The 24994-nt window shown below is 44.2% G+C and overlaps 1 protein-coding gene across 1 annotated transcript in view; it reads right to left on the bottom strand.

Moving 5' to 3' along the window:
- Window positions 1–344: 344 nt before the first annotated feature.
- The window catches only part of CDHR3 (cadherin-related family member 3), a gene marked incomplete at its 5' end in the record, with an annotated part of 27820 nt that continues 3170 nt past the window's right edge, over window positions 345–24994 (bottom strand). Inside the window, 14 exons of the mRNA XM_010015722.1 lie at window positions 345–574; window positions 3333–3381; window positions 4301–4332; window positions 5800–5813; window positions 7145–7326; window positions 9925–10169; window positions 11280–11451; window positions 12543–12768; window positions 15261–15328; window positions 16270–16373; window positions 16522–16621; window positions 18145–18313; window positions 19940–20129; window positions 22092–22240. Of these exons, the coding sequence (XP_010014024.1) occupies window positions 345–574; window positions 3333–3381; window positions 4301–4332; window positions 5800–5813; window positions 7145–7326; window positions 9925–10169; window positions 11280–11451; window positions 12543–12768; window positions 15261–15328; window positions 16270–16373; window positions 16522–16621; window positions 18145–18313; window positions 19940–20129; window positions 22092–22240 (1930 nt within the window). The remainder of the gene's footprint in view (window positions 575–3332; window positions 3382–4300; window positions 4333–5799; window positions 5814–7144; window positions 7327–9924; window positions 10170–11279; window positions 11452–12542; window positions 12769–15260; window positions 15329–16269; window positions 16374–16521; window positions 16622–18144; window positions 18314–19939; window positions 20130–22091; window positions 22241–24994) is intronic.

The raw sequence follows: 24994 nt of genomic DNA, 5'->3' as shown, positions 1-24994 counted from the left end.
CACGTCCTCCCCTTCTCTCTCGCTTTTATCTGCACCTGCCAAAGGTAAGTCTGGCTTCACCCTGCCTTTGGCTCCAGTTTATGCAGCAATGGCCACCTTATGTTTTGCAGCTGAAACACAGAGAGAGAAAATCACATCTGGTTCTTTGGCTTTTCAGAGCAGAGGTTATTTGGGAGGCGCCTTGGAGTCTCATGCACTCTGCTTCAAGGCTGGCTTAATGGCAACACTGTTCATTTTGGGAGAGGAGGTCAGTACCTGCCTCAGGGGGCTGGTGAGGATAACCCCCTGTCCTCAGACTGCTCTTTCTGCTTTTGTAATTTCAGCCCATCCTCTCCTCGTGTTTCTCATTGCCCTTCTGTGAGCTTGGAAGCTGGTTTTGTCTCTGCTGTCAGCTTTTTCCTGTTCTCTGAAGGCTCCTTTTTGCTGGGTGCCTCTGCTCTGCCTGTCCCTTGGCCACTGTCATCCTTGGCACTGGATGTTACCTGCAGGGCTGGCTCTGGCTGAAGAGGCTCATTGCTCTTCTTCCACCTCCGGGCCCCCGACTGTGTATTGAATTCATACATTCTGCCAGTAACTTGTAAAGAAGAAAAGACAACTGATTAAAATCATTCCTGTTTCAGCAGATTAAGACATGACATTCTCCTCAGGATGGGGTTGAAATGAGAAACACGAAGCACCTGGAATGTCAGCTGAGCTGGGGAGGTAGCCCTGAGAGGGAAAGCCTCATTTGCACAAGCTGGTGGCTGTTCAGGGGAGGTGCTACTCTATCAGTGTAAAAACTGGCTCTGCAGTTTGGGGAATAGGACATTCCTATTCCAAAAAATAAGAATCTTCTTATCCTATACCTCTGTCCAAGTTACAGCTGCCATGGGTTAACATGGGCAGTGTAACAAACACATTCATAGTCGCTAGGCATAACTCTCCCAAAGCTTTTGCTTTTGGCCATGTTGAGTGAGGCCATCATATACATCTGTGCCTATTTGTTCAGAGTTACCTACCTGAGGCAGCAAAACCTGCTAGGAGCACATCATGCTACATACATCTTCCAGACCATGTCAGGTGTCTAGGTCTACCCAAGATTTGGAGATCTGGGATCCTCAGTGAGTTTTGACTGTATGCAGTGCTCCTCCATTTGCACAACATACTTCAGGCTTGCTGTGCACATTGTCATTAATAGAGTGAATACTGTACTTTCTGTTTGTGCAAGTACATGCTTCGTATAGACAGAATATTGTTAAATTCGGGTTGTTTAGCACACATGGCTACGTTTTCTTGTTTGAAAGATTTTTAGTCCTCTTCAGATTTTATGGGTAATTTGTACCTGTACATTAAAAGCAAGTGTCTTATCCTTCAGTTCATCTACTACCTAGAAATAGGTGGAAAAATTGCTGTGCGTCCAGTGCTATTGCCTCACAGTCTAAATCACCGTCTCTTGCTGAACAGAGAATCGGGAGCTATAGTGGTGCTTCTTTGTAATTAAACATTATTAATATGAGACAAACAAAAGACCATTAAGGCCTGAAAAGAAACAGTGGTTTCATGTTACTACATGTTAACAGTTTGTATCAGAATTAATGGTTTCTGACACATTAACACAATTTGAGCAATTAAAGATGATACTGGATCTCTTTACATGTTACTTTTCTGTCTGCTTGTAAGGCGGGCAGGTTAAAGCAGCCCAGATCAGGAAGCAGCTCCTGACCATCCCTCCTCATTATACTCCACAGATGATGTCCTGGGAACTATTAAATCTCATTTCCAAACCACGGACACTTGATCCTGTAGGGTTTGGGATGAGCCGCAAAGGGGAGAGTGCACAGCACACATTTCTCTGCTGACACCACAAAGCTGTGTAATAGCTCAGTGTTCATGTCCGGCACGAGACAAACACCGTGGCTCTAGAGGGCAGTTCAGATGGGCTCAGGTATCCTTAAGCCTGGTGCTGAGGCCAGGTTTGCTGAGGAAGGGAGTCACCAGCTCTCCTGAACAAACACCAGGAAGCAGCTCTCACAGCAGCCTAGAGAACATCCATGTTTAATATATCACAAACGCAGCTACACAGGGAAAAAGCAGGGACTTTGGAGCCCATCCCTCCAGATCTCTTTATAAATAGCAGGTGGGCTTGGACCCGGACCAAACTGGCCTTGAGCAGCTTTGTGGATGGGTTTAATTGCACAGTAGGGTCCCCTTTTGTTTGCCCAAATTCTACTGAAGTCCCCATGCCTAGTGTTTCCCATTAGCTCACAGCATCTGACAGCTCCAAGCTAGCTAATAAGAAACACAAGGTACAGGCACTTGTGTGGAAATTCAGCCAGATGAATCCAAGCCTTGAATCCAAGCCTGCCTTCTTCTGGATAATTTTTAGACCTATTGTTTCAGACCTATTTTTGGATCTATTTGTTAAAGACCTATTTTGACTGACTGTCACAATTTTCACCAGCCCCCTTGCTCCGTGCCAGGGCTCCAGCAAGGAGAACACATGCCTGGGCACCCTAATGCCAGCCCAAGCACCACGGTGCAGGGCTCAGGCAGGGGCTGTGGTTCAGGGGGATGAGGTAAGGCAGATCAACCCCTATGAGAAAAACCACTTTTCTGTAATGAACCCACTGCAGAACACAGTGGCCATCTCTTGGGAAGGGGATAAGCACTAAAGCTCCTGGCTCATCCTAGTTTTCCTAGCTTTCGCCTTAATTTCACTTTTCCCATCTGGTTAATCATATGTACTCAGAGTTAGCATACCTGAAGCGTGGTGACACTGAGTAGCTGATGCCACCACAAATGTACCTAAAAGCAAACAGTCTTCCCTTTCCTCCTCAACAAGTGATGCTGAGCCTTAGACAACCAGCAGTAATGCACTGTTGCTGCAAGAGAGGAGGTTTGTGCGGGAGCAAGTAACTCTCCCACCTGCCCTCACCTAAGGAGAGGTTTAAGAGGCAAAGTCAGTACATCTGCAGCTACATTAATCTGCTGGCCAAGTCCCAGACATGGGAAGGGTGAAACCCTGTAGCCATGACAGCACCAGAGTAGGAGGCTTGCAGCGAATTCCTCCTCCTCTCCCACCTTCCTATAGCAGATCCGTACATTCAGGTTTAGCAGAGGAGTAGTGAATAATCTGGCCATCAGATGTGTGCTTTCAAGGGCCATAAGAATTTCTACCATTAGAAATGTTACTCGGGCACTGTCTTGATTTTCACTATCTGTGAAATATAGCTCCCATTCTCCTTGGAAACAGCAGACCAGAAATATGAAAAGCAAATGTCGAACCGTATTTAAATCAATTAATCTGGTTTCCAGCCAAATAATCATATCCACTGTTAATTGCTTTGTATTACCTGGGTCTCTGGCTTCACCGTCAAAGACAGTGTTTAGCTTTGTCATTGTCTGTGAAGAGAGACAAATGTGAAATGAATCCTGTGAATTAGTTAAGAAGGAGGGGCAGTGACTTGGAAATGGTGAACTACATGGATGGAGATGGATTTGTATGACCTGCATATTGCATTCCTGGAGGCTGGGCTTGATCAAAACTGGCAACAAAAGCCATTTGTGGTGTAGGGTCTTGTCACTAGATGTTCAAAGGAGAATTAGTGAGATCTGACATGCTAAACGCCTCTATGTGTATAACCACAGGAGGGTCACCTCCACCCAGAGGGGGATTGGGAATCCCCTCTCTGAAGAGCCTGGGGAGGGAGAGTACACTAATGAAAGTGCCTTGCAGCCTTTATGCTATTATGGCTATGAAAAAGGAAGGAGAGCCAAGATCAAGGAGCAAAGAAACATCTATTACAGTGGAATTAACTATGGCATTTTGCTGCAAACAGCTTATCAAAACCAATCTCTTTACAGCTTGGGGACACTTGTGTACCTTACTGGTTGCATTCAGGCAGGTCAGGGTTAGCTGCACAGGTCAGTGGCAACACAGCAGTGCAACATTGCCAGCAGTGGAGCTGGGGCACTTGTCCTCCTGCCTCTGTGGCTGCAGTGAGTGGCTCCTTGTCACTGCTCCAGGCACAGCCTCTTTGGCCTTTCACGTATGGGGCTGCCACAGGGGCTGGAGAATTCGGCACTTGGAAGCAAAGGGGCCACAGCACAGGTGAGCACCCCTCACACCCAGTATTGCCTCCAAATAGAGGCCCGTTGGGGCACTGAAATGTTTTAGATTTGGGGACAATCCTTTTTTCCTTGTCTATCATTTTACATTCTCATTGGAAAACAGACACCTTTCGTAGAAAGAGTCCTGCAATCAGGTTGCTTGATGGGGCTGGGCAAAACCGGGTGTTGTTTTGAGGCTGGCAGTACTTACCACAACCACATCTTTCTTAGGTTTCTTCTTTTCTACAGAGAGAAAAATACACACTGTAAAGAATACTATTTCTCTACCAGTGGCTAGAGACATTAAAGCCAAAATTTCTTTAAACAAATGGACATTCTTGGTATTCAACTTCTGAGACATCTCAAGTGAGCCTTATTTCTCTTCAAAAGCTGGTCCCTAATGCTATTTGAAAAGTGAACTCCTTCACCGTATTTTGGAGTGAGAAACCACAGTTACCAATGACTAATCAAAAGCATAGCCTTGAAAAGTCTTATTCCTTCAGTAATGAATAAATAGCAATGGTTTCTTTAATAAATTTCCCTTTCCAATTAATACAAACAGATACAGAAATTCACCTTTGGGGATATTTGAACTACAAATGTAGATTTTTTTTCATGAATGTTTGTAGCTGCAAAGCTTGTGCACTCAAACATGCACTTGGAGACAAAACAGGGAAATGATGCAGATCCAGTCAAGTAAAATTCAGACTGAAGAACAGTTTGGTTATGTGTGAATTTACCACACTATTAACTGATCCCACTTGCAAACAAATACAGCAGCAGTGCCATGGGCATCTCGACAGCACGGATTTGTGGATGATACCCAACTAGCTGCTATCATTTCTTCTTGCTTGCTCCCTGCCAATTTGCTTAATGGTCTTTCTTCAGATAACTGCATGCCTGGCCATCAACAGGCTTTACAACCAGGCGTGCAATACTCTGAAGTGCTGCAGATGGACCTCAACCTGAGCACTGATGGGAAACCTGTTCTGTCTGGCCTTTGCTGCCCAGCATTTGGGAACCAGTTTTCCAGAAAGCACCAAGCATCCATTTTTTGGAAACCAGCCAGTGCTGAAATGCCTCAAATTGGGCAACCAAGAGAACAGCTAATTCTGTTGGGTTTTGTTAGTCATGTGTTTTTCTCAAGCTGGGAGATACTGACTGAGAAGGGGAGTTGTAAAAGCAGGGTCTTACTGAGCCCATATGAGCCATGCTTGCTAGCAGAAGTCTAGTGGGACTAAAAGGAACAGATTTTTTTTTAATGTGCAACTTATGTCACTGCTAAGTTGTATAAACCCCTTTAAAAGCACCAATACTTTAAAATAAACCTTCAGGTACATGAATTAATGGCGTCAAGGAAGCAAATGAAGGGATCAGAGAACAGGGAATTAGAGTGGAGAGGCCTCTTGAAGGTGCTGCAGAGGGATGGGATTATTTTTTAACATCATATGAATTGCATATGAAAAGTATAGGAATTCTTCAGCATCCATGCCAGAATACCTGGCTACTCTGGATTTGGATTTTACCTAATAGGTTTGAAGACCATGAAATCGCTTAGTCAAGCCTCCCGTAACCAGCCAGTGTTACTCAGTCTCAGTACTCCTGTACTGGGTTAAATTTATTTGTCTAGAAATGGATTTACAAATTCTACACTGAATCATAAACAAGGTCTTGTTGTGAAGTATGAAAATACAGAAAATAGGCACATACCTGGAGCATTTATCCTGTAATGAGAAAAAGATTAAGACTGTAGTTAACAAATGTCATACTTTTGCCTACATAAAAATACCATGCTCTGTTCTCTTTCATTTGGCAAAAAGGATGTGCTTTCTTGAGTTCTGGGATTTGCTTGATTTGTTTGGTTTCTGGTTTTGCTTTCACTAAAGGCCTGAATCAGTTAATGCTGCTCTCAAACAGGAAAACAGCCCTCAGCATTGCCCCAACAGCTCACCAAGAATGGTATTAGAATAAAGTCTTATCGATGAAAACATGATGGATTTATTTAATCTGGAAATATATATCTTCAAACATTGTCATCTTGTTCCATCCTTAGAGGAAGGTCAATTATTTTTTATCTGATGTCCTCAGATAATACCGTTTAAAATATTTGAAAGGTTATAAATGTTTTTGAAAATACAGAAGTTGCTTTTTAATGGGAGAGCCTGGCTCCTGATGAATCACTTGCCTTATTAATAAATAATAACAATAACCAGCTATATACTGCTAGATTCATTTGTCATTTTTATCACAAATTGCTGAATTCCTTCCACACACCATTTGAATTATAATCACAATTATATATTACCTATTTACAATGATTTATAAATTTAGGTCCAAATCCTAAGAATACTTACAGAAATCCTTCTTTTCTAACCCTAGTCCATTTAAAGAGCTGCTTATCTTTGTTCTGTGAAGTAAAAAGCCAATTTAGAGGCAGTCTGGCTCCAGCCTGCTGAGGAGGCAGCCAGTGGGGATCTCTGCCACTTCCCACACTGAACCAGAGCCGGTCCCAGGTGCTTCCATGGCTTTTGCCAAGCACAAGCATTTAGAGATACAGTGAAGCTTAATGGGCCAGAGCCTTGCAACAGGCTTGGGTAAAACTCCAGGAAATCTGCAGAGGTTTTGCCAGAACAAAGAATTTGGCATGAGCACCAAGGTTTGGAAAAGAGTCTGGGATCTAAATGCATCCACTACTACCTAGACGGGAGCTCCCTCGGAGTGGGAGCCCAATACAAACCAAAAACTCCTGTATTTTTGGTCAGCACAGTCAGGCCCAGACTCTGACTGAGCCTCACAAGCACAGCTGTCCTTTGAGGTTACAGCTGTGAATTTCACTATTACCTTCAGCTAATGATAATGTTAGTAAATCCATGAAGAAAATGCCATGGACATTTTTCCTTGGTTTCACATCATTAACACCAGATACCACTGCAGCTGGCAGCAGCATTCACTACAGAGAAGGGCACACCACTATGAAACATTCCTCACAGCTGAAGGGCCTGAGTTCTCTCTGCTATTGCTGGTGCTTCCCCAGCATGGCGCTGGGAGGACTCACGGAGGTGTGCTGTGTGCCCTGCGTGCCGGAGAGCAGCGGGTGCGGAGCCAGGTCGCCAGCAGGAGCCCCAGGTAGCCCAGCAGTCCGAGGAGCAGCAAGCTGCCGAGGGTGATGACGAACGGCACGTACCACGCCGACCCGGAGTAGAGGTTTTCCCTTTTTGTCACGAGAGTGAAGCCAGGCTTTTAAAATAAGATAGGAGAAGTTCCTCAAGGCTGCATACGTGTAAGGTAACTGACACCAACAGCACCTTTCATCTGCTTGAACTTATGCACCGAAGCACCTGGCCCAAGCTTGCCCTGGGGCTCTGCAGATGATGGGCAGAGAGAGAGCGTCTGCTGGAGACAGTGATTCATCCCAGGTACCTGCTGCTGACTGCCAAGGCAGCTCAGATGGCCGAGATGGACCACAGAGCTCCTGGGGCAACCAAAGGCAGGTGAAATGGAGCCCACCCACGACGCAAAATGGTTCCAGATCATGTTTCCATGTCTTATATTAAAACAAGCATGCCATGGTGGGTTTAAAAGCCTCAGGTTGCCTGAGAAGCTGAGAACGCACTGTTGGAGGGCATGCAAGTCCAGGGAACGCTGCCATTACCATGATAATGGTTTCCTGTTACCTAAGGCAAAACTGGAAGTAGGTCATCTTCACTGCAGTGATCATTCAGCCTGCTCCGTAAGAGGAGTTGAACCCCAAGGAATTGAGTTATTGTATAAAAAGAAACAAATCTCCCTTTCTTTTTTTTTTTTTACCCTGTGACTTGTTCCAGAAGGGAAAACCACACTTCTGAGCTGTTGCAATCTCCCACATCTTCCCAAATGTGAGAAGACACGTCTCTGAGCTGGTATATCACTCAGTGCTAGCAACTCATTCACTAAAGTCCCATCATGAAACTATCTTCACACAGATCAGAAATTACTCATTTGGTCTACTTGGGTCATTCCTTAGTGTGGTACTATTAGTTTTGACTGTCTACAGAAGGTTTTATTTAATTCTCTGTAAAACATTTGTAATCATGTTGTGTGTGTACTTTAGTAGGGTACCCATTTCTTTCCTGTTTAAAAACCTATTTAGCCTTGGGGGAAAAAAAAAAAAGTACATCCAACCCTAAGAGAAACTCTCAGGTAATCTCTAGGTTGCCACCACTACTCCATCCTCACTGGGACTGAAGTCATGTTGTGGTTTAAGCAAGTGACTTTTTGTGAGGGGGCTTCTTTTCTACACTACCAGCCTTCCAGCATCTGATTTATCAAGTTGCTGCACTGAACATGTGCAAGGAGTAGTGTTGGTAGAAGTTGCTATAATGGAAGTGCTCTTCTGGAAAACAGCCTGAAAGTGGAAGGCTGCTATCTCTGGGGAGGCAGATTTAATGCTGTGGTATGTGGTCTAGACTGTTTGTAGTTGTGGTAAAGCACGGGAAAGAAATAGGGGATAAGTTTTGTTATTCAGCTTAACTTTTCATTTCCACATCAAGTAGGGGGAGGAGAAGGCTGTGGGAAAACCGTTTATTCCTTCCCAGCAGAGCATTAGATAATAACAGGGTTATTAATCAGTCTGCAAGTTTCGTTTTAAGCATTTTCATAGCAAAGCGTCCAGACTTGCATGTGCTGTTCGCAGGATCCACCAGTTCTGGCTAGCTACCAGTAGTCCCTAGCGGATCCAGACCATTTCACAGTGAATAGCTCTTTTACCCCTTCACGAGCACACTCATGTTTTCGTTCCTACGTGCAAGAGAAAAAAGGGTAATGCCATCTGCAGGCAGGCAGAAAATGGGCAGACTCTGGATGAGCTGGTGCAGCAAGGGATGAAGGTGGGACTGGCAGAAGGATGAGGACAGAGGGTCTGTACCCTAAAGCTATGCTGCTTCTGCAGGCAGGATGAATGCAAGCTCTCCTCATGTCCTGTACTGGCCTGTTGGAAATCAGCTCCAACATTAAACTGGCAAGCCAGAGCTTCCCTGGGATGGCTGTGCAGAGGAGTAGACTATTGCTGGGACACAGGCCCACAGTTCCACATCCACAGGCTGATGGATGCCTGTGGAACCATCAGCCTGTGGATGCCAAAAGCTGTGCAGCTCAGCTATGGACCACCATGTGAACAGGAGCTCAGGAAAGACCCATCCCACCCTCTGGATTTGCTGTTTGAAACCTGCTGAAAGCTCAACAGCACACTGAGGCTGTGCACAACTGCTTCAGCTCCTGACAGGCAGCTCAGAGTTTTATGTGATGGTGACCTCTGGGACGGAAAAAAACCCCTTCCAAGTGATGAGGATTTCTTGGGGTTTGTTTTTTTTTTGTTGTTGTTGTCTATTTCAGTTTTGGTAGCCACAGATTAATGTGTTTCACTGCTAAAAGAGCACATAGAAGTGCAGGGCAGCTGGTGGAGTGAGTAACTATGGATAAAAAAAGAGGTAGTGCAAAATGCATGAGGTAATTCCAGGCAAAGGTTAACCCCTGTTCTTTGCTTATTAATAAAGCTGCCAAAGTCTTTAACTTTCCAGTTGCATGGTAATGGCAGCATGCCCAGTCATTTGGCTACTTGCCCTTTTTGTTTTAGAAACTAAAATACAAACCATATGTTTTGACTCTGTACCTGGGACCAATCATTCATGACAGTAAGGACATCAACCACCTTTGGCTTCAACATCAGAGCAGAGAGCTCAGCACTTCCCAGTACTAGACATTTTTTTTTTTGCATGTATCTACCCTCTTCTGTTCACTTCTATGGAGATTAGTTCGTAAAATAAATGCAGAACTAAACATAAATCTCAGTGAACTTACTGTTGTGGTAACGACAGTAGTTGGGTTTGGGATAACTCTGATGCTTAAAGTCACTGTTCCAGTTTTAACTAGGCGTGTAGTTTTGTCCCTGGCAGATAATAGATTGTCATCTGTTATATAGACACGCAGTCTGTAAATCCAGTTTGTGTCCAGTCCACTTTCATAGTCAAACCTTGATTTAAGAATCAGCCGTGATGTGTTGGAGCCAGCACTTGGTGAAAAGGTGAAATGATTGTTCACGTTGCCTGCAAAAAAACACCACCAAAACACAAATAATATACTTTAATCCCACATTAAAGTAAACGTGTGGAACAAGCAAAAAGATTCGTTTCTGCTGACAATCTGTTGTGGCTCACTATCCACCTGTGTTGTGAAATGTCATTGACAAGAATTGCTCCTAGATCTTCCTGATACCATATAAAATAATTTGAAACAATACAGTCATAAAGGCATTAAAATGTAGAATAAGACCCTTTGTGGGGACACAACTGAGAGGAGGCTGTGGAAACACTTCAGAGCCACCGAACACACAAGAGATCACCTGAATGACCTGTCCTTACAGCCAGAAGAGCACTCAGAAGCAGCAGCTTGCAGCTGGGCCAAGGACCTTACACTGCTGCAGGACTCATTCTGCTACTGGAGTATTGCTTGAGTGGCCCTTAGGCCACATGGACACCAGTGTATCCAAAGGCCCCTCCAGCCCCTCTCCATAGCCCCTCCCTCTAGCCAGAGGCAGAGGCCTTTGAAGAGGTCCTCCAGAAGAGGACCTAATGACCTGGGGACATTAACTGCCTCCAGGGCATTGTCTGTACTCTGGGGCAATGATGCTGGCTCCCCAGCCTCCAGTTTCTGTCCGTATAGCAGCTGTAGGTAGGCCAGCTGTTGTTAGGCTCCAGACAGACCACATACAAGAGATCAGAACCAAGAAAAGGCATGAAATGTGCTTCAGTTTTGCTCTTGTTGCCCTATGGAGCTTCAGAGTCAAAGTGACCTTGAAGGCCATTTCTATTGTACACTACAAAACAGGCAGTGGGCTGCTCTGTGGCTTAGAGGCCAACTGCATGGCACAGCTCACATCTGTACTGCCAGAAATGGACCTGCAGTCAGACCCTGACTTACTAATGCAAGTACAGCCTCTGTATGGGTTTGTGTGTAAATACCACTGCTGCACTTATGGAGAGACACCTCTTTGGGTAAGCAGCAAAGTAATGATGCACAGAATTCATGGGTCACAACTAGCTCACCATGAGAAGCAGGACATAAACTGTGCTAGATCTTTGTTTAAACATCAAAGTGAACCATCAGCATACACTAATTTTTGCACTGCTCCCAGCTCACACACCCTGACACGGTACCTTCATTAATGAAGTAACGGAAAGACCTGGGCTCAGAATCACGATCTTGGCATTCAATCCTGAAGCCATTAATATTGGTCCCCACAGATAAGCTGACTGGGATTTGAAATGAATAGAAATTGGGTAAACAAACTGGTTCTTCATCATTTACTTCCAAAACATTGACAGTTACCTGAAAGAAAAGAGCAATAGCAAGCTGAACCGCATCCACTGTGCTGAGCCAGAATTTTATTAACTTCAATAACTGTTTGGCTATGCCCATTTTTCTCTTTTTATCAACAGCAGTTGAAAAGCAGTGAACGTCCTTTCCAGTCTAGTTTCTACTATGTCTCTGATCATTTAACTTTCAATTCTTGTGATCAACACTCTCCCGGGAACAGGTTCCTTAACTTGAACCAGCTTCCAAACTCGTGGGGGTTCTGAGCTGGTGCATCTGACTATCTGAGTCGCCTGAATTGTGTCATAGTTAAAATGAGAAATAATAGTATTGCCACATATTCATTAAACCCGCTTTCAAACCTCTCAAATTTCTTCACAGTCATTTGCTAGGTTTCTTAGCATATTTAATAATAATTCAGAACATGATCCATGGAAGGAAGGAAGGAAGGAAGACTCCTTATAGACTGTTCCCAGTGAGAGAGAAATGCTGGTAATGGCCTTCTGCATGGCTGGGAGCATCCTGCGTAGCACCAGAAGTGATGAATGTCAGCTGGGATTAGCTGACTGAGAGGAAAAAGTTACCCTTCTCAGAGCTCTTTCCTCTGATGTTTATTGGTCTTTAACAGGCAACATGTAAACTTGTCTTTGTTAAAATCTCCTGATGCTGAATTTCCCTTAATCATCACCTCAAAATACTACAGGTGATAAAGAGATTAAGTACCTCCCACCTAGCATCTCTATGGGTGGTGCTTGGCTTGAATAGAAAGCAGGCCCAGTACTCATATTCCCCCCAAGAAATGTGCAAAAATCGAATGTAAGGCAGTCATGAGGAAGGAAGATGTGAAAAGGAGTAAAAAGGAGTCTGTATGTGAAGGATGCAGGGATTCTTTGAAAGAGCTATAAAACACCTCTGTCAATATAATGGCTATATTTTTTCTTCTGAATAAAATAGTTGTGGCCAGTTCTTTTTCTCTAATATATAACTGTGCAGGGGTGAACTGGACATTTACAGACCACAGTGCTTTGCCTAATGTCTTACTGTTCTTGCCATGAAGAAGAGAGAAAAATGTGGATGAAAGGGGGGAAGTGAGTGTATTTACTCACAGATGCGGTTGCAGTCTTCTCTTGATCTGAGGCCTGTACTGTGAGAATGTGTTTCTGTGCTGTTTCATAGTCTAATCTAGCTAAAATCTTCAGATGTCCTTTGGTTGGGCTGATCCAGAAGATATTTGCATAATTCCTGGTGCCTCCTCCAGCTATAATGGAATAAGTGATGACACTGGGTGGCCGGTCCTTGTCTCTGGCATTCACTCTTCGATGGTGGACCCAACTGAGAGACAGAAAATCCATATTTCTGTAACTTTTTAAGGAAAAGGAAGTACAGAGTACTTATTTCAGCTAAAACTTGATGAAACTGAACTAAAGATTTGTTTTAGAGTGTTTCACCTGCAGAAAAGTAAAGTTTTAGAGTTTTTCATCCCATTTCTCACACAATGGCGTGAGAAATACTACTTGACCATGCTGTGCTATGGCTCATGCATGTATGGGCTTGCCTGCTAGCAACAGGTACCAAAATGTAAGGAGTCTGTAGAGAACCATAACAGAAGTGCTCTGCCCATGAGCGCTACCCTGAGCCCTTGCACCAACACCTTGTGGCAGCCCGAGCTCTGGCTTGGTTGGAGGAACAGGGCTCTCTGTCTGCCTTGAGAAGCAGTTACTGCTGTTCCTTCCGAGGTGTTTGAAAAGCAGATTGAATTATCTTCATGCTGAGCATTTATGAAGAAAACTACAAATGACAGTGCTGTAAACTGTAAGAATGGGGATGGGACTGTGCACACCCATCTCTGCAGACATTGCTTCAATGCTAAGTGGATCCACATGGCCCAGGGATATATAGGATGAATAGTCTACATGCACAGAGGAAGAAAGAAGGAGGATGCAAATCAAGGGTTGGCATTATTTTTTTTTCCCCTGACCCTGTGATCTCCAGTCTCACTGCAAACCGTTGGCTCCTGTTTGGTACGGCGATAGCAAGCACCCTGCTAATGTCAACTCAACCCTAAACAAAAGGCAGTCTGAGTTGAAGAAACATATTCTTTCTCTTGCTAGTCTCAGCATCCAGCAAAGTTCTGTGGCTGACACAGACAGCTTTATAGGCATATCCATGTCACAGATGGGTTTCAAGTGTTAACTTGCTAAGATACACGTCAGTGGTAAGAGGAGACACACAGAATAGGAAATGCTACAAAATTCACCGTATCATGCCCACTGGGAAACAGTGTAGAAAGCCAAGCTCCATCCATGCACTATAGAAATAAAAGTTGGGCAAGCACAACAGGCTGCTGAGCAATACAAGACACTGGTATGAACACCTGAAGGTCAAGATCCTCTGCTGAGTGGCCATCCTGTGCCTCCTAGTTCCCCTATTAGCCTTCCTCGCTTTCCTGGCAGTTTGGCTCCTGCAGGATCCAGGGCTGCCACAGTTCCTCTGCCAGGCAGATCCCCCTGGGAGCCAGCCCCTCCTTCCCCAGCCTCACAACTCTCTCCAGCTCCCTCCCAGGCCGTGCCTCCCCACACCAGCGGCAGCTTTGCTGTACTCAGCAGTGGCTGATGATGGTTTCTCCATGGGGCTGACAGGAGTGATTTTTTCAGACCTGTGGACCTTGGCAGGATCATCCTGACCACGGAAGGAAGAAAACAGAGCTGAGGGTGAGGGCTGGAAATTTGGGCTTGCTCCTTTGCGCATGGCAAGGGAGAGGAGGTTGTGGACAGGATGGCAGTGCTGCTTGAAGCATGCCTTTTCCTGCCCACCACCCCCTGCCTCCTGGCTTAGGCAAACGGACACAGAAACACTGTAGAGCCCACAGGTCTGCTGACCATAGCCACAGCTGCCTTCACCTGTGATTTAAGCTTGCCCTGGACATAACAATTTGATGAATTCAAGCAGATACCAGATTATCTGGCTGCTGTATCTCCTGGTGTTTCATGGGCAGCTTCACCATGTACCACTCAGATGCAGTGATGCAGCCAGATGATCTCCTCGGTGACGTGGCCATGGGTGTAGGTGTGCCAGTGACAGCAGCCTGGGGCAGTGTTGGACATGCTGGAGGACAGACCTGCCATTCAGAGGGGCCCAGCAGGCTGGAGCTAGAGACCAACAGGACTCATGGAGCTCAGCACAGACAAATACAAAGTCCTGCAACAGAACAACCCCATGCATCGGAGCAGGCTGAGACTGACTGAGCAGGAGCAGGTCTGCAGGAATGGACCCCAGGCTCTGGTGGACAAGTTATACATGAGCCACTAGAGCACCCTTGGGAAATAGAAACTGCATACCGGGCTCTATTAACACGTACGTTACCAGCGCGTGGTGGGAAGTGACTAATCCACTCTGCTTACCAACCATAAAGCTACCTGTGACCAGCGTGGGGGCCCAGGTACAAGAGAGAAGCTAAAAAACTGGAGAAAGGCAGGGGAGGGTTGAGTAGAGGACACAGGAGGAGAGCCTGGTGGGGCTGGGCTTGTTCAGGCTGGAGAAGAGAAGGCGAAGGGGGATTTAGTTGCTGTGCTCCACTACCTAAATGGCAATAACACAGAAGACCGAGATACACCCTTCTCAGAAAGGAACAGTGAAAGGACAATAGAGAACAGACACAAGCCACAACATAGAAAATTCCAGCTGGATACAAGGCAGAATTATCTGGAATGAAGGTTGCTCAGCTGGAACAGGGGCTCAGAGAGGCTGTGAGTCTCCATCCCTTGAAATTTTCAAAATGCAACTGGATGAGGCCCTGAGCAACCTGATCTAGCTTTGAAACTAACCTCACTCTGAGCATGAGTTGGGCTGGAGATTCCCATAGGTCCTTTACCCCTTCAATTTTTCTGTGACTCTAGAAAGTTCAGAATGAGATTTATCCAGCATGTTTCTAATGTACGTTGCAATTCTTTCTCAGCCAACGAAATAAAGACAATAAGTGAGGTCCTGGGGCAGAGGGCCTGTGTTTGGCAGATCAGGTCATATGAAGAAGAGGCTGAAACTAGGGAAGATTCCATTCCTGTGCGGAGTCCTCTGTGCACCGAGCAGAACAGCATAGAGCTGGCTGGTGGTCATACCTGGCACACAAGGATTACCAAAGCGTCAAGGTGCTGTAGCACTTCTCTGCAAACACATGAGATGCAGGACTCACCATATGACAAGAAGGTGCTGAGATCAGAGCCAAGCATGTGAACAGGTTTAGCAAATTCAGTTTTAAGGCCATGTTTGCATCTGCTGGTCCTGGGCTGTTGCAGGACTGGGAAGGACCGTGGCTCTGGGCACAAGGAGCTGCTCTGACTGCACCTGGCTGAGTGCAGCCTCCCCAGCCAAGCACTCCCATCCCACCCCATCTTCAGGGCACCCACTGCACCCAAGGTGAGCTGGGCCTGAGGGGGTGGTGGGGTGGTTGTCGGGCACTATACCCAGGCCAAGGGAGTCCTCACTCATCTTTGTCAGCCAATAACTGTTTCTTTGCACCGTTGCAGTGCCTCCAAAAGGCTAATTCAGCAAGAGCAGAAAGACGGTCTAAACCACAAGACATTTGAGTTCAATTCCTGGCTCTGTCACAAATTTCTTGTGCATTGCTGAATTTGCCTGTGTCTCAGCTTCCATCTGTACAACTGGAATTGTTGCCAGTTTTCTCTATTTAAGGGTAGTAGGTGGTTGTATGGTGAGACCCTGGTTGAACTGGAACTTTGAGCCGTTCTCCTCATTCAAATATATGAAAATCCATTTAAAGCCAAAAGGTACTTATTAACATGACACCATTATTTCTATCATGTAGGTCCTACTTACAGTACCTTTAGCAATTTCTGGAACATTAAATACATATGATAAATTACTGAAGACTGGAAAAAATTCATTCACCGGCTTTATCCTGATGTAAATGTAGATGATATCTGGAAATATAACAGAAGATTAAATCATAGTTAAGTATGGCTGTGAAATTTTCTCATGCATATATTCAAAATACATATGGTATTATTCCTTTCTCCATGCTGTTACAGCACAGGAAAATATCAAAAGAAGTGTAAAAGGGATACTTGCTTGAGTAGTTAGGAGAGGCAATATCTTGCACCCTGACAGTCAATGCATAAACTTCAACTCCTAGATTAGCTCGGTTTTCTAGATCAATACTTTCAGTCATCTAAATTAAAAAGAAACACAATTGTAGTTATACTTCCTTATAAAAAGTCACAATACACACAATGGCAATTACTTTTTTCAGCATTTTCTAAGTGTGGTTGCCCCCCTTGGATATATAGAATTGCTCTGTAGGGGGAATACAGTCTATTAATCAATTACAGGATTGAATTTCAGGCTTTTTTTACATGTTCACACTCTGGTGTCTCTTGGAAATACAAAACTCTTTCCTTCTGCCAACAAAATTCGTTTTCCTTAAATGCAGGAAGTTTTATCATTTGGATCATAGGGTTTTGGCCTTTTACCTAGTTAATACAAAGCTCATGTAATGAGCTGGCTATTTACTCTGCCCTTTGTTGGCTCAACAAGAATCTGCTATGGCTAAATAGTCATAGTTACTCCTTGAGCTCATGCCTGCAGAAATGTATTAAAGGTATCAGGTTCAGCCACAAGTGTTTATCCAGGTACCAAGCTGTTACTAAATGGTGCCTCATGCAGATTTAAATCCTAATCTCTCGACTCTCTGTCTTTCTCTTTCTGTAGGAGCCTCATAAACTTTGGGGCAGCAGGACTAAAGCACAGCCATCCACTGTTGATCATCTACAGGGAAATTCCTGGAGGAACAGGACACTTCAGATAGCCTGTTATACTACATATACACAGTGGTCAAAGGGCTGACAGCAGTTGTATCCTGTGCAGCAATTAAAATGCTTTTCACATTGTCAGATGAAGCAGCTAAGGGCAGTACTCACTGACATGTATACCTCAGATCAAACATTAAAGTAAGCCATACAAAATCATTTTACTGCTCCTACAGCACTCTTGTCTTTCAGACAGAATGCATGTCTTTTGCTATGTTTCCCTTTTCCTGTAGTTGTCCACGGTTCTTCTCAAAGCAACAGAACAACCCCATTGCACATGGCCAGCAATTGGGAGGGTATCTGGCCAATGCAAATATGCTAGCACCTATCAGCATAAGAGACCCATATTTTGACATGCAAAATCACACAAGTGCAAATCCCACTATGGTGTTGTGAAAATTCACCACTCAAAGTGGTTTTACAATTCTGACCAATGAAGCTGGGAAGCAGTGAGTGTGGGATTTCTCAACTGTTTCAATTCTTCATGCTGAATAGGAAGGATCTTCCACAGTCTGTCATGAATAAATGGGTATGAAATTGCATCACATTTCACTGTTTATCCATAGCAAAGTTGGTGCTTCACACTCCCTAAAAAGGGATATTTTTCTTCAATCATATCTAGCACATTTATTTAAAACTGGAGAAAACAGTTATCTGTTCACCAAATTCTGTAGAATCCATAGAAAGCATCCTAGAAAGCATCCTGTCAAAGGGTATGTAGTTCACACCCAGTCAAAATAGTCATTCTCCACATCATACTTACTGTGACATGAATTACAGGAATTCTCTTTTTCTTGTACAAACAGTGAATTCAAAGAACTTACAATGTTTCATAAGATGACTTCTGAAGTGTGACAATCTAACGTAAAGCCACAAAACAACTGACCACAAGTCTCCCAGACAGAGTGGACTCCAGAGCAAAGTTATTGCTTCCAAAACCAGATAATCCAGTGAAATTAAATCGATTGTTTGATGGATCAACATCGATATCTTTACAGTAATTTCTAAGCTCAAGAAGAAATGTCCCAGCAGCTGTATTTTCATTTGCCTCTTTCCTGTTAAAAACAAACACATTACATAAACACAAAGCATACGAAACATAAAGCAAATCATATTTCTCCTCTTGTACTCTTCATATATTACATGCCAAGCATTGACTTCTATTGATTTCCTACATGAAATCCTATTGATGAAACAACAACAGAATCTGATCCATATTCTGTGGTGGACAGCAGCCCTGTGTGTTTGTGCTGGGCAGAGCATAAACATTTAGCCAGACCAAACCATGAACTTGAAACTCAGCTAAACTTCAGGAGCTGCCATGAGATCTTAATGTTCAATATCAGTTCCATTAAGAACTAGAACTTTAAAACACCTTTACATTCATTTCTTCAGTATGTTATAATGTTCTCCTGATGAGAAGCTCATTCTTTTCTCCTTAACTAATAGCTGGACCATTCTGCTGTTTTGTGAAACTAGTATTTCTGGCCCTGCTGTTGATAGTGAGGGTCTCTGTGATGCACATGATGGAAGTGGGGGCAGAAGGTGTTGATTTAATTTTTTTAAATCAAAAGAATTAAATACAAAAATATGAAGAACCAACTGAAATACCATTAAGCCCTGATTTCATTACCTTGTGCAATCGCTACAAAACTAGATCTTTGATTTGATTGCTTTTTTTCCCTGAAGTTTTTTGCCTCCCTCAGATCAAAATTTAAGCTTACTAAATAACCAAGAGACTGTTGTGTTATTTTCCTGGGTGTTGTAACTAAGCAGCACTCTGAAGAGTCGGATTCTCTTCCTGCCAGTATGTAAAAGTAAGTGATTTAAATGTAAGACATTTCTGTTAGATAGTGAGCAAGCAATTTAAACAGATACTCATTGACTGGGAATTCCTCATTGTGTAAGTACTGGGCCTGAGATGCTGGATTTTCATCCGCAGGACTATCAAACTACCATAAGCGCACCTGAAGAACTGCACTACGCAATGCAGTGTACTCTGTAAGATCAGAGCCCAGGCACATCAAACACTTCAGATGGACAATTTTCACTTCCACCTTTCCATGACACACTTCATCTGTAAAATGGAGTTAATGTCATGTCCTCATCTGCAAATATAAACTACCTGATCATCACAAAGATCTCAGGGCATTCACAGCTATAGCAAAGTCCATGACTAAGTTACCTTGCACGGAGGACACCTATAACAAGACATGATCTGAGCTCTGAAGACCTTACAGATTGCATTAGACAAAAAACATGCAGGTCATAGGGAGGGATTTAGAAGAGAAGACCAGGAAGTTTAAAACAAAACTTCAGAACTGACTAGCAAGCTTTCCCTGGTGAATGATTGCCCACAGTTTAGCATAAGGTAAAGAAAGGAGGAGCCTGGATACGTATAGGTCAAAAAAGTCACTGTAATACATGGCTCTGATATCCTAAGGGTTTTGGTATCTGAAAGAAAGATAAATTAATTATCTGGCTATACACAGACAATTTTAGTCCAAATTTTCAGTTTGAACATGTCAGGAAATTGAGTTTTGTGCCCTAGGACTCTTAGAGTGAACACTAACCCTTAAAGGCTAATGATAAATGTCCATTTGAGCTGTAGGTCTGGGACCCTAGCTGATGTGCTCTAGACTGCAACAAGGCAGCACTAAGGCAATGAAGAGCCGCAATACCTGAAGGTAGAAGGATTGCATTCTGGTGGGTTGTCATTGATATCATCAATAATGATTGTGATTTCCAGTTCGTTGTCATGACCACCGCTGGGACTGTCCTCCACCCGGACTATCAGTGAGATGTTAGGATGGAGCTGCAGTGGAAGGGCATCTCGGTCAATTCTTCCAGTCACCTGCAGCACTCCAGTCACTGGGCAGAAAGCAACCAGAAGTTAGATGTTCACCATGGGAGGAAGTAACACTCACGGCGTATGTGCAAAAGAGTAGGATAGCTCAGCAGACAGGTAGAGGAATAAAATATCTTCTATTCTTGGGCAACCCATTCCAGTGCCTCACCACCCTCACTGTAAAGAACTTCTTCCTTATATCTAATCTAAATTTCCCCTGTTTAAGTTTAAAGCCATTACCCCTTGTCCTACCACTACAGTCCCTAATGAAGAGTCCCTCCCCAGCATCCTTGTAGGCCCCCTTCAGATATTGGAAGGCTGCTATGAGGTCTCCACGTAGCTTCTCTTCTCCAGGCTGAACAGCCCCAACTTTCTCAGCCTGTCTTCATACGGGAGGTGCTCCAGCCCTCTTATCATCCTCATGGCCTCCTCTGGACTTGCTCCAGCAGCTCCATGTCCTTTTTATGTTGAGGACACCAGAACTGGACACAATACTCCAAGTGAGGTCTCACAAGAGCAGAGTAGAGGGGCAGGATCACCTCCTTTGACCTGCTGGTCACACTTCTTTTGATGCAGCCCAGGACACGGTTGGTTTCTGGGCTGCGAGCGCACACTGAAGCCGGCTCATGTCAAGTTTCTCATCAACCAACACCCCCAAGTCGACAGAGCCCTGGGCAACATAGTTTAGTGTGAGGTGTCCCTGCTCATGGCAGGGGGGTTGGAACTAGGTGATCTTAAGGTCCTTTCCAACCCTAACTATTCTATGATTCTATGATTCTATTCTGTGCAAATCGTGGCTGGTTTAATTATTTTTTTAAACTATACAAAATGACTCTGAAAGTTCTGCTTAAGACTCTATTGGATAGATACCCATTGCTCAAAATCATGCCACAGGTGGCCTCGGCAGAGGGCTTGGGAAGCAGCTACAGATTTCCCTTATGCTCTCAAAGAGGTAGTGCAAGTCTATGTGAGTGCACTCTCAGACCATCAAGGACAATGAGCTGCTAATGCCTGTACTGTCCTTGCTTTCTAGCTAGTAAGACTGCTTCTCTTTCTACTGTTATTATTCAAGCATCCTCCTGCACCTCTAACTCTACTCACACATCAACAGAGCTGCTCTTAGCTGTGACAGTTTGCACCAAGTGCTCTGGTCAGACATTCACTTAATATTTTTTTTCACTTCTGTTAGCCTCTGTTCAAAAAGTGAAGGTGTTTATGGCACAGCACAATACTGTTTTCAAAGCATGAAGGAGGTAAAGGAGCAGTGTGTATATCCTCTGCCTTTTGGAGTGTAACTGAAGGGAGAGGGTGGCAACACATGGGTAAAGGGCATAGGGAATCCAAAGCATTTAGGCACTGCGTTGTGTGTCACCACTCACAGCTATGTTAAGCAGCTCTAAAGCAATAGTAGACAAGGAACAAAGCAGTCACGGAATGTCAGCCTTGGAGCAACAACCTCAGGGCACTGGTGTATGCACCCCAGGGAGCACAGGCGATAGAACAAGCATAGGAGGGAAGACTCTTTTTGGATGGCCTTGCTAAGGAGGGTCAAGAATGAAGCAACAAGCTGAGGTGCAGATTTGCCATGCAGATTTGCCATGCATGTCAATACTAGAGCAGATTTCAGGCAGACTTCAGACCATTTCATTATGGTCTATGTGCAGCTGTTTCAAGAGCCCCAGAAGTCACTGCAGTTCTCAGAGATTAAAAAGAAGGCAGCTAATCTTACTTCCACTTAAGGGACCATCACCCTCCATAAGTCAATATTTGTCAAGAAGTCACCTTTGGTCTACTTTCTTCAAGATATCTTCCTGAATCTTGGCCAGCTGACCAAAGAATTTGACCCTAATAACATACTGAACACTTCTTATTACTAGGGGTAACCACAGAATAATTAGGTCAATTTAAAACTAAGGCAAAACATTTTTCTCCAAAGTAGCCATGCTTTTTTTGTGTGTCAGAAGGCACATTTTTGTTTGTCTTACATGAGTTTATGGAGAAATATCTGTGAGAAGACTGGATGCTGTAGAAAAGTCTGCTGGGAGAGCCTTCATCGTCAGGATCTTTAGCTGATACATTGGCAACAACAGTGTGTAGGCTTTGTTCCTCTGGAATCCTGTAGATTCTTTGTTTTCTACAAGATAAAACAAAGTTCAGCAAAACACCCATCTGTGTTTGCAAGGGCAGCTGATTACAGACCTAGCTGAGCAGTCAGTTGTAGCAGCAGAGCCATGGCCACACTAGGCTCAGAGATGGCTATTTGCATGTCAGGGTAAATATCCCCGTCACTGTTTCTGCCAGCTGGATGTGTAGCAATAGATGAACTGGTACATGGTCATGAAGCATGACATGGCCACACAAGTAAGTGTCCTTCCCCTGCAACCTTTTCACAGTAAAAACAGTTTGGCTGTGACAGCATCATGGAAGCTGAAGACAGAAGGGGCTGTTAAGTCACGCAGTCCATCTCCCTACTGACCCACCAGCTGGTAAACCCGCTTGCTTTAATTCCTTCACTTTGCAAGAGAAAAACAAAAATAGAAGCAGTAATGCAATAAATCATCTTTTGGAATGAATACTGAAGGCTTTTTGAGGACAACAGTATTACCAAAAAGCTGATTTGCCCGTGCAGTAGGTGGAGGCAGAGAGGAGCACTACTGAGGGTGCCCAACAGATGAACATGCTCCAATCTCCCAGCAACATCTGCCTGTCTGATTCATTTTACATAAAGAAAATGATTCTTTACTGCTGCTGTTTGGTATGCCAGTGCTCCCAAATTTCCCATGAATTAAGTGAGTTTTATAGCCCAGATGAAGTCTGGTAGACAATTGTGCAGGATTGCTTGTAAATGATTGAAGTTGCATGTTCATATGGGTACTCAGGTATGCAATTATGGCACTTGAACCACATGCAAAAGCAGGTGTGGGCAGGCACACAAGAATTGTGTAAGGAATGCATGAAGGCTGATTTATACTGCTGAAATACACACAGACACACAAACATCTCCCACTTCTAGAAATCAAAGGGAGTTGAAGGTACTCAAGAGTTCAGGAAAGCTTTAGGGATGTGTTTCAAGATTGAACCCTTTTTGCACATTTTATACTCCTTATGCCAACACTTAGCTAATTGACTAGTCTATAGTTCCCAGTATAGGAAAGCATGAGTCCTTTGTTGTCCTCCGAAAACCAACACCACGGGGCACCTAGCAATTGGAGCAGGGAATTGCAGAGGCAGATCAGAATGGACCATGTCTCCAGGTCTCCACTTGTAATTTTAAATATGGTTAAGATGACAAAGTATCTTCAACTGTTTTGTCAGCTCATATCGAAAGAGGAAAGCATACAGGAGAGATTACATGGGGTTTTCCCAGCAAAAACACCTTAGTTGCAGCCAGAAGTAAATGAGGAGTCTGTGAAGGCTGCAGAGTCAGTTTTTAAGTTTCTGTCTCACTCTTGGTGTTGGATTTCTTCCTTCCTTGTTCTCCTGTTGCTTCCAGAGCCACTGCTGCCAAAAATGCCATCACAAAATGCCTCTCTGGTCACTGGGGAGTATCGGAGGGACAGCTCTAACTGGTTTTGGCTCAAAGTAGGGAACTCCCTATTCCCACAGGGACCACAGCTCTGACCAATCTCTGGACATCAAACTCACCACAGCTCCACCTTCACAGCCCCACCAGTCCTCTTGCACCCTGCACGGGCCGTTGTTCTGGCCCCACTACATGTCTCAGGAAGAAGGGGGACATTATTGAGCACATCCCTGTAGCACTGAGTACTAGTACAGCTGGGGAGGAGTTGGGGCCTCTTCCTACACAGCTACGTCTGGGCTGTGTCCTGTTGTCCATCTGTCTGCCACCTGCCAGCGGCTTTTTACAGGATGGTTCAAGCAGACCTTTTAGACGCTGCAGTGTAATTGCAAAGGAAGCATATGTTTGTTTTCTTGTCTTCTCCTTTGTTTTCCTGACTCCACAAGTTTTCCATTGATTTTAACAGCCAGAATTTCAAAAGGCTGAATGCCAATGCAGTGTTGTGAACACCAGAAACAGATGTGCTTGCATATACTATGGGAACAATTAAAAATACCCTTTGAAACTCTGTTCTTGACAGCTTTGATCAGGAGAAAATAAAGAAAGTCTGCTAACTTGTCGAGTTTCCCCAGCTTCCATCCCAGCACTAATTATTACAGTGTCAGAAAGCATGCAGCCCCAGCATGTAGCTCACAGTTTAGCAAGGAAGAGGCCATACATGTGCATACTGAAGACAGATCATAATGTGTAATTTAACCTAAAGTTTTTTACAATCTGAGCTGCTCTTTTTGATCTGTAATGTCCATCTAAAAGGGAAAAGATTCAAACACATACCAGGCCTTATTTGTGCCATATGAGAACTGAGTCTTAGACCTTAGCGGTTATGGATGCTCAAGTCACTGCAGCTTTCACTAATTCGAACAAGTAGATAAATATTTAAAAGAGCTCCTTTAGCATTCCAGACATAAGGATAAATACACAGAAATGGCAACATTTGGAGGAAATAATCAGCCTAGAACACAATGTGCAAACGTTGGCACTGGGAAGAAGATTCCTCCTGCTTGTAGCAGTACAGTAATGTAGAGTGAGCTGCTAACCTTACTGATAATTGCAGACATGAGGTTCAAGTATTAAACGAGTAGCAACAAAACAAAAAATCTGTTTCTGTTTCTAACATTTCATTCTTCTGTTTCTTCAGCTTCTCCACCCCTTTACCCAGCAAGGTTCAGATCCTTGGCCTCAGCCCAGGAGCCCTGCATTGCTCTGGCTCCACAAAACACCCAGAAGATTCCTCCAAACAAGTGGCTGGAAACCTCTTGGCATGGCCCAGGTGCTACATTGTCTTCTCCTCTGCATAGATGGCAGGCA

The sequence above is a fragment of the Nestor notabilis genome, unplaced genomic scaffold (assembly GCF_000696875.1).
Source record: "Nestor notabilis isolate BGI_N333 unplaced genomic scaffold, ASM69687v1 scaffold31435, whole genome shotgun sequence".
Classification (NCBI taxonomy): Eukaryota; Metazoa; Chordata; class Aves; order Psittaciformes; family Psittacidae; genus Nestor; species Nestor notabilis.
The sequence above is the reverse complement of the archived record's forward strand: the minus strand, read 5'-3'. Positions and strand labels throughout refer to the sequence as shown.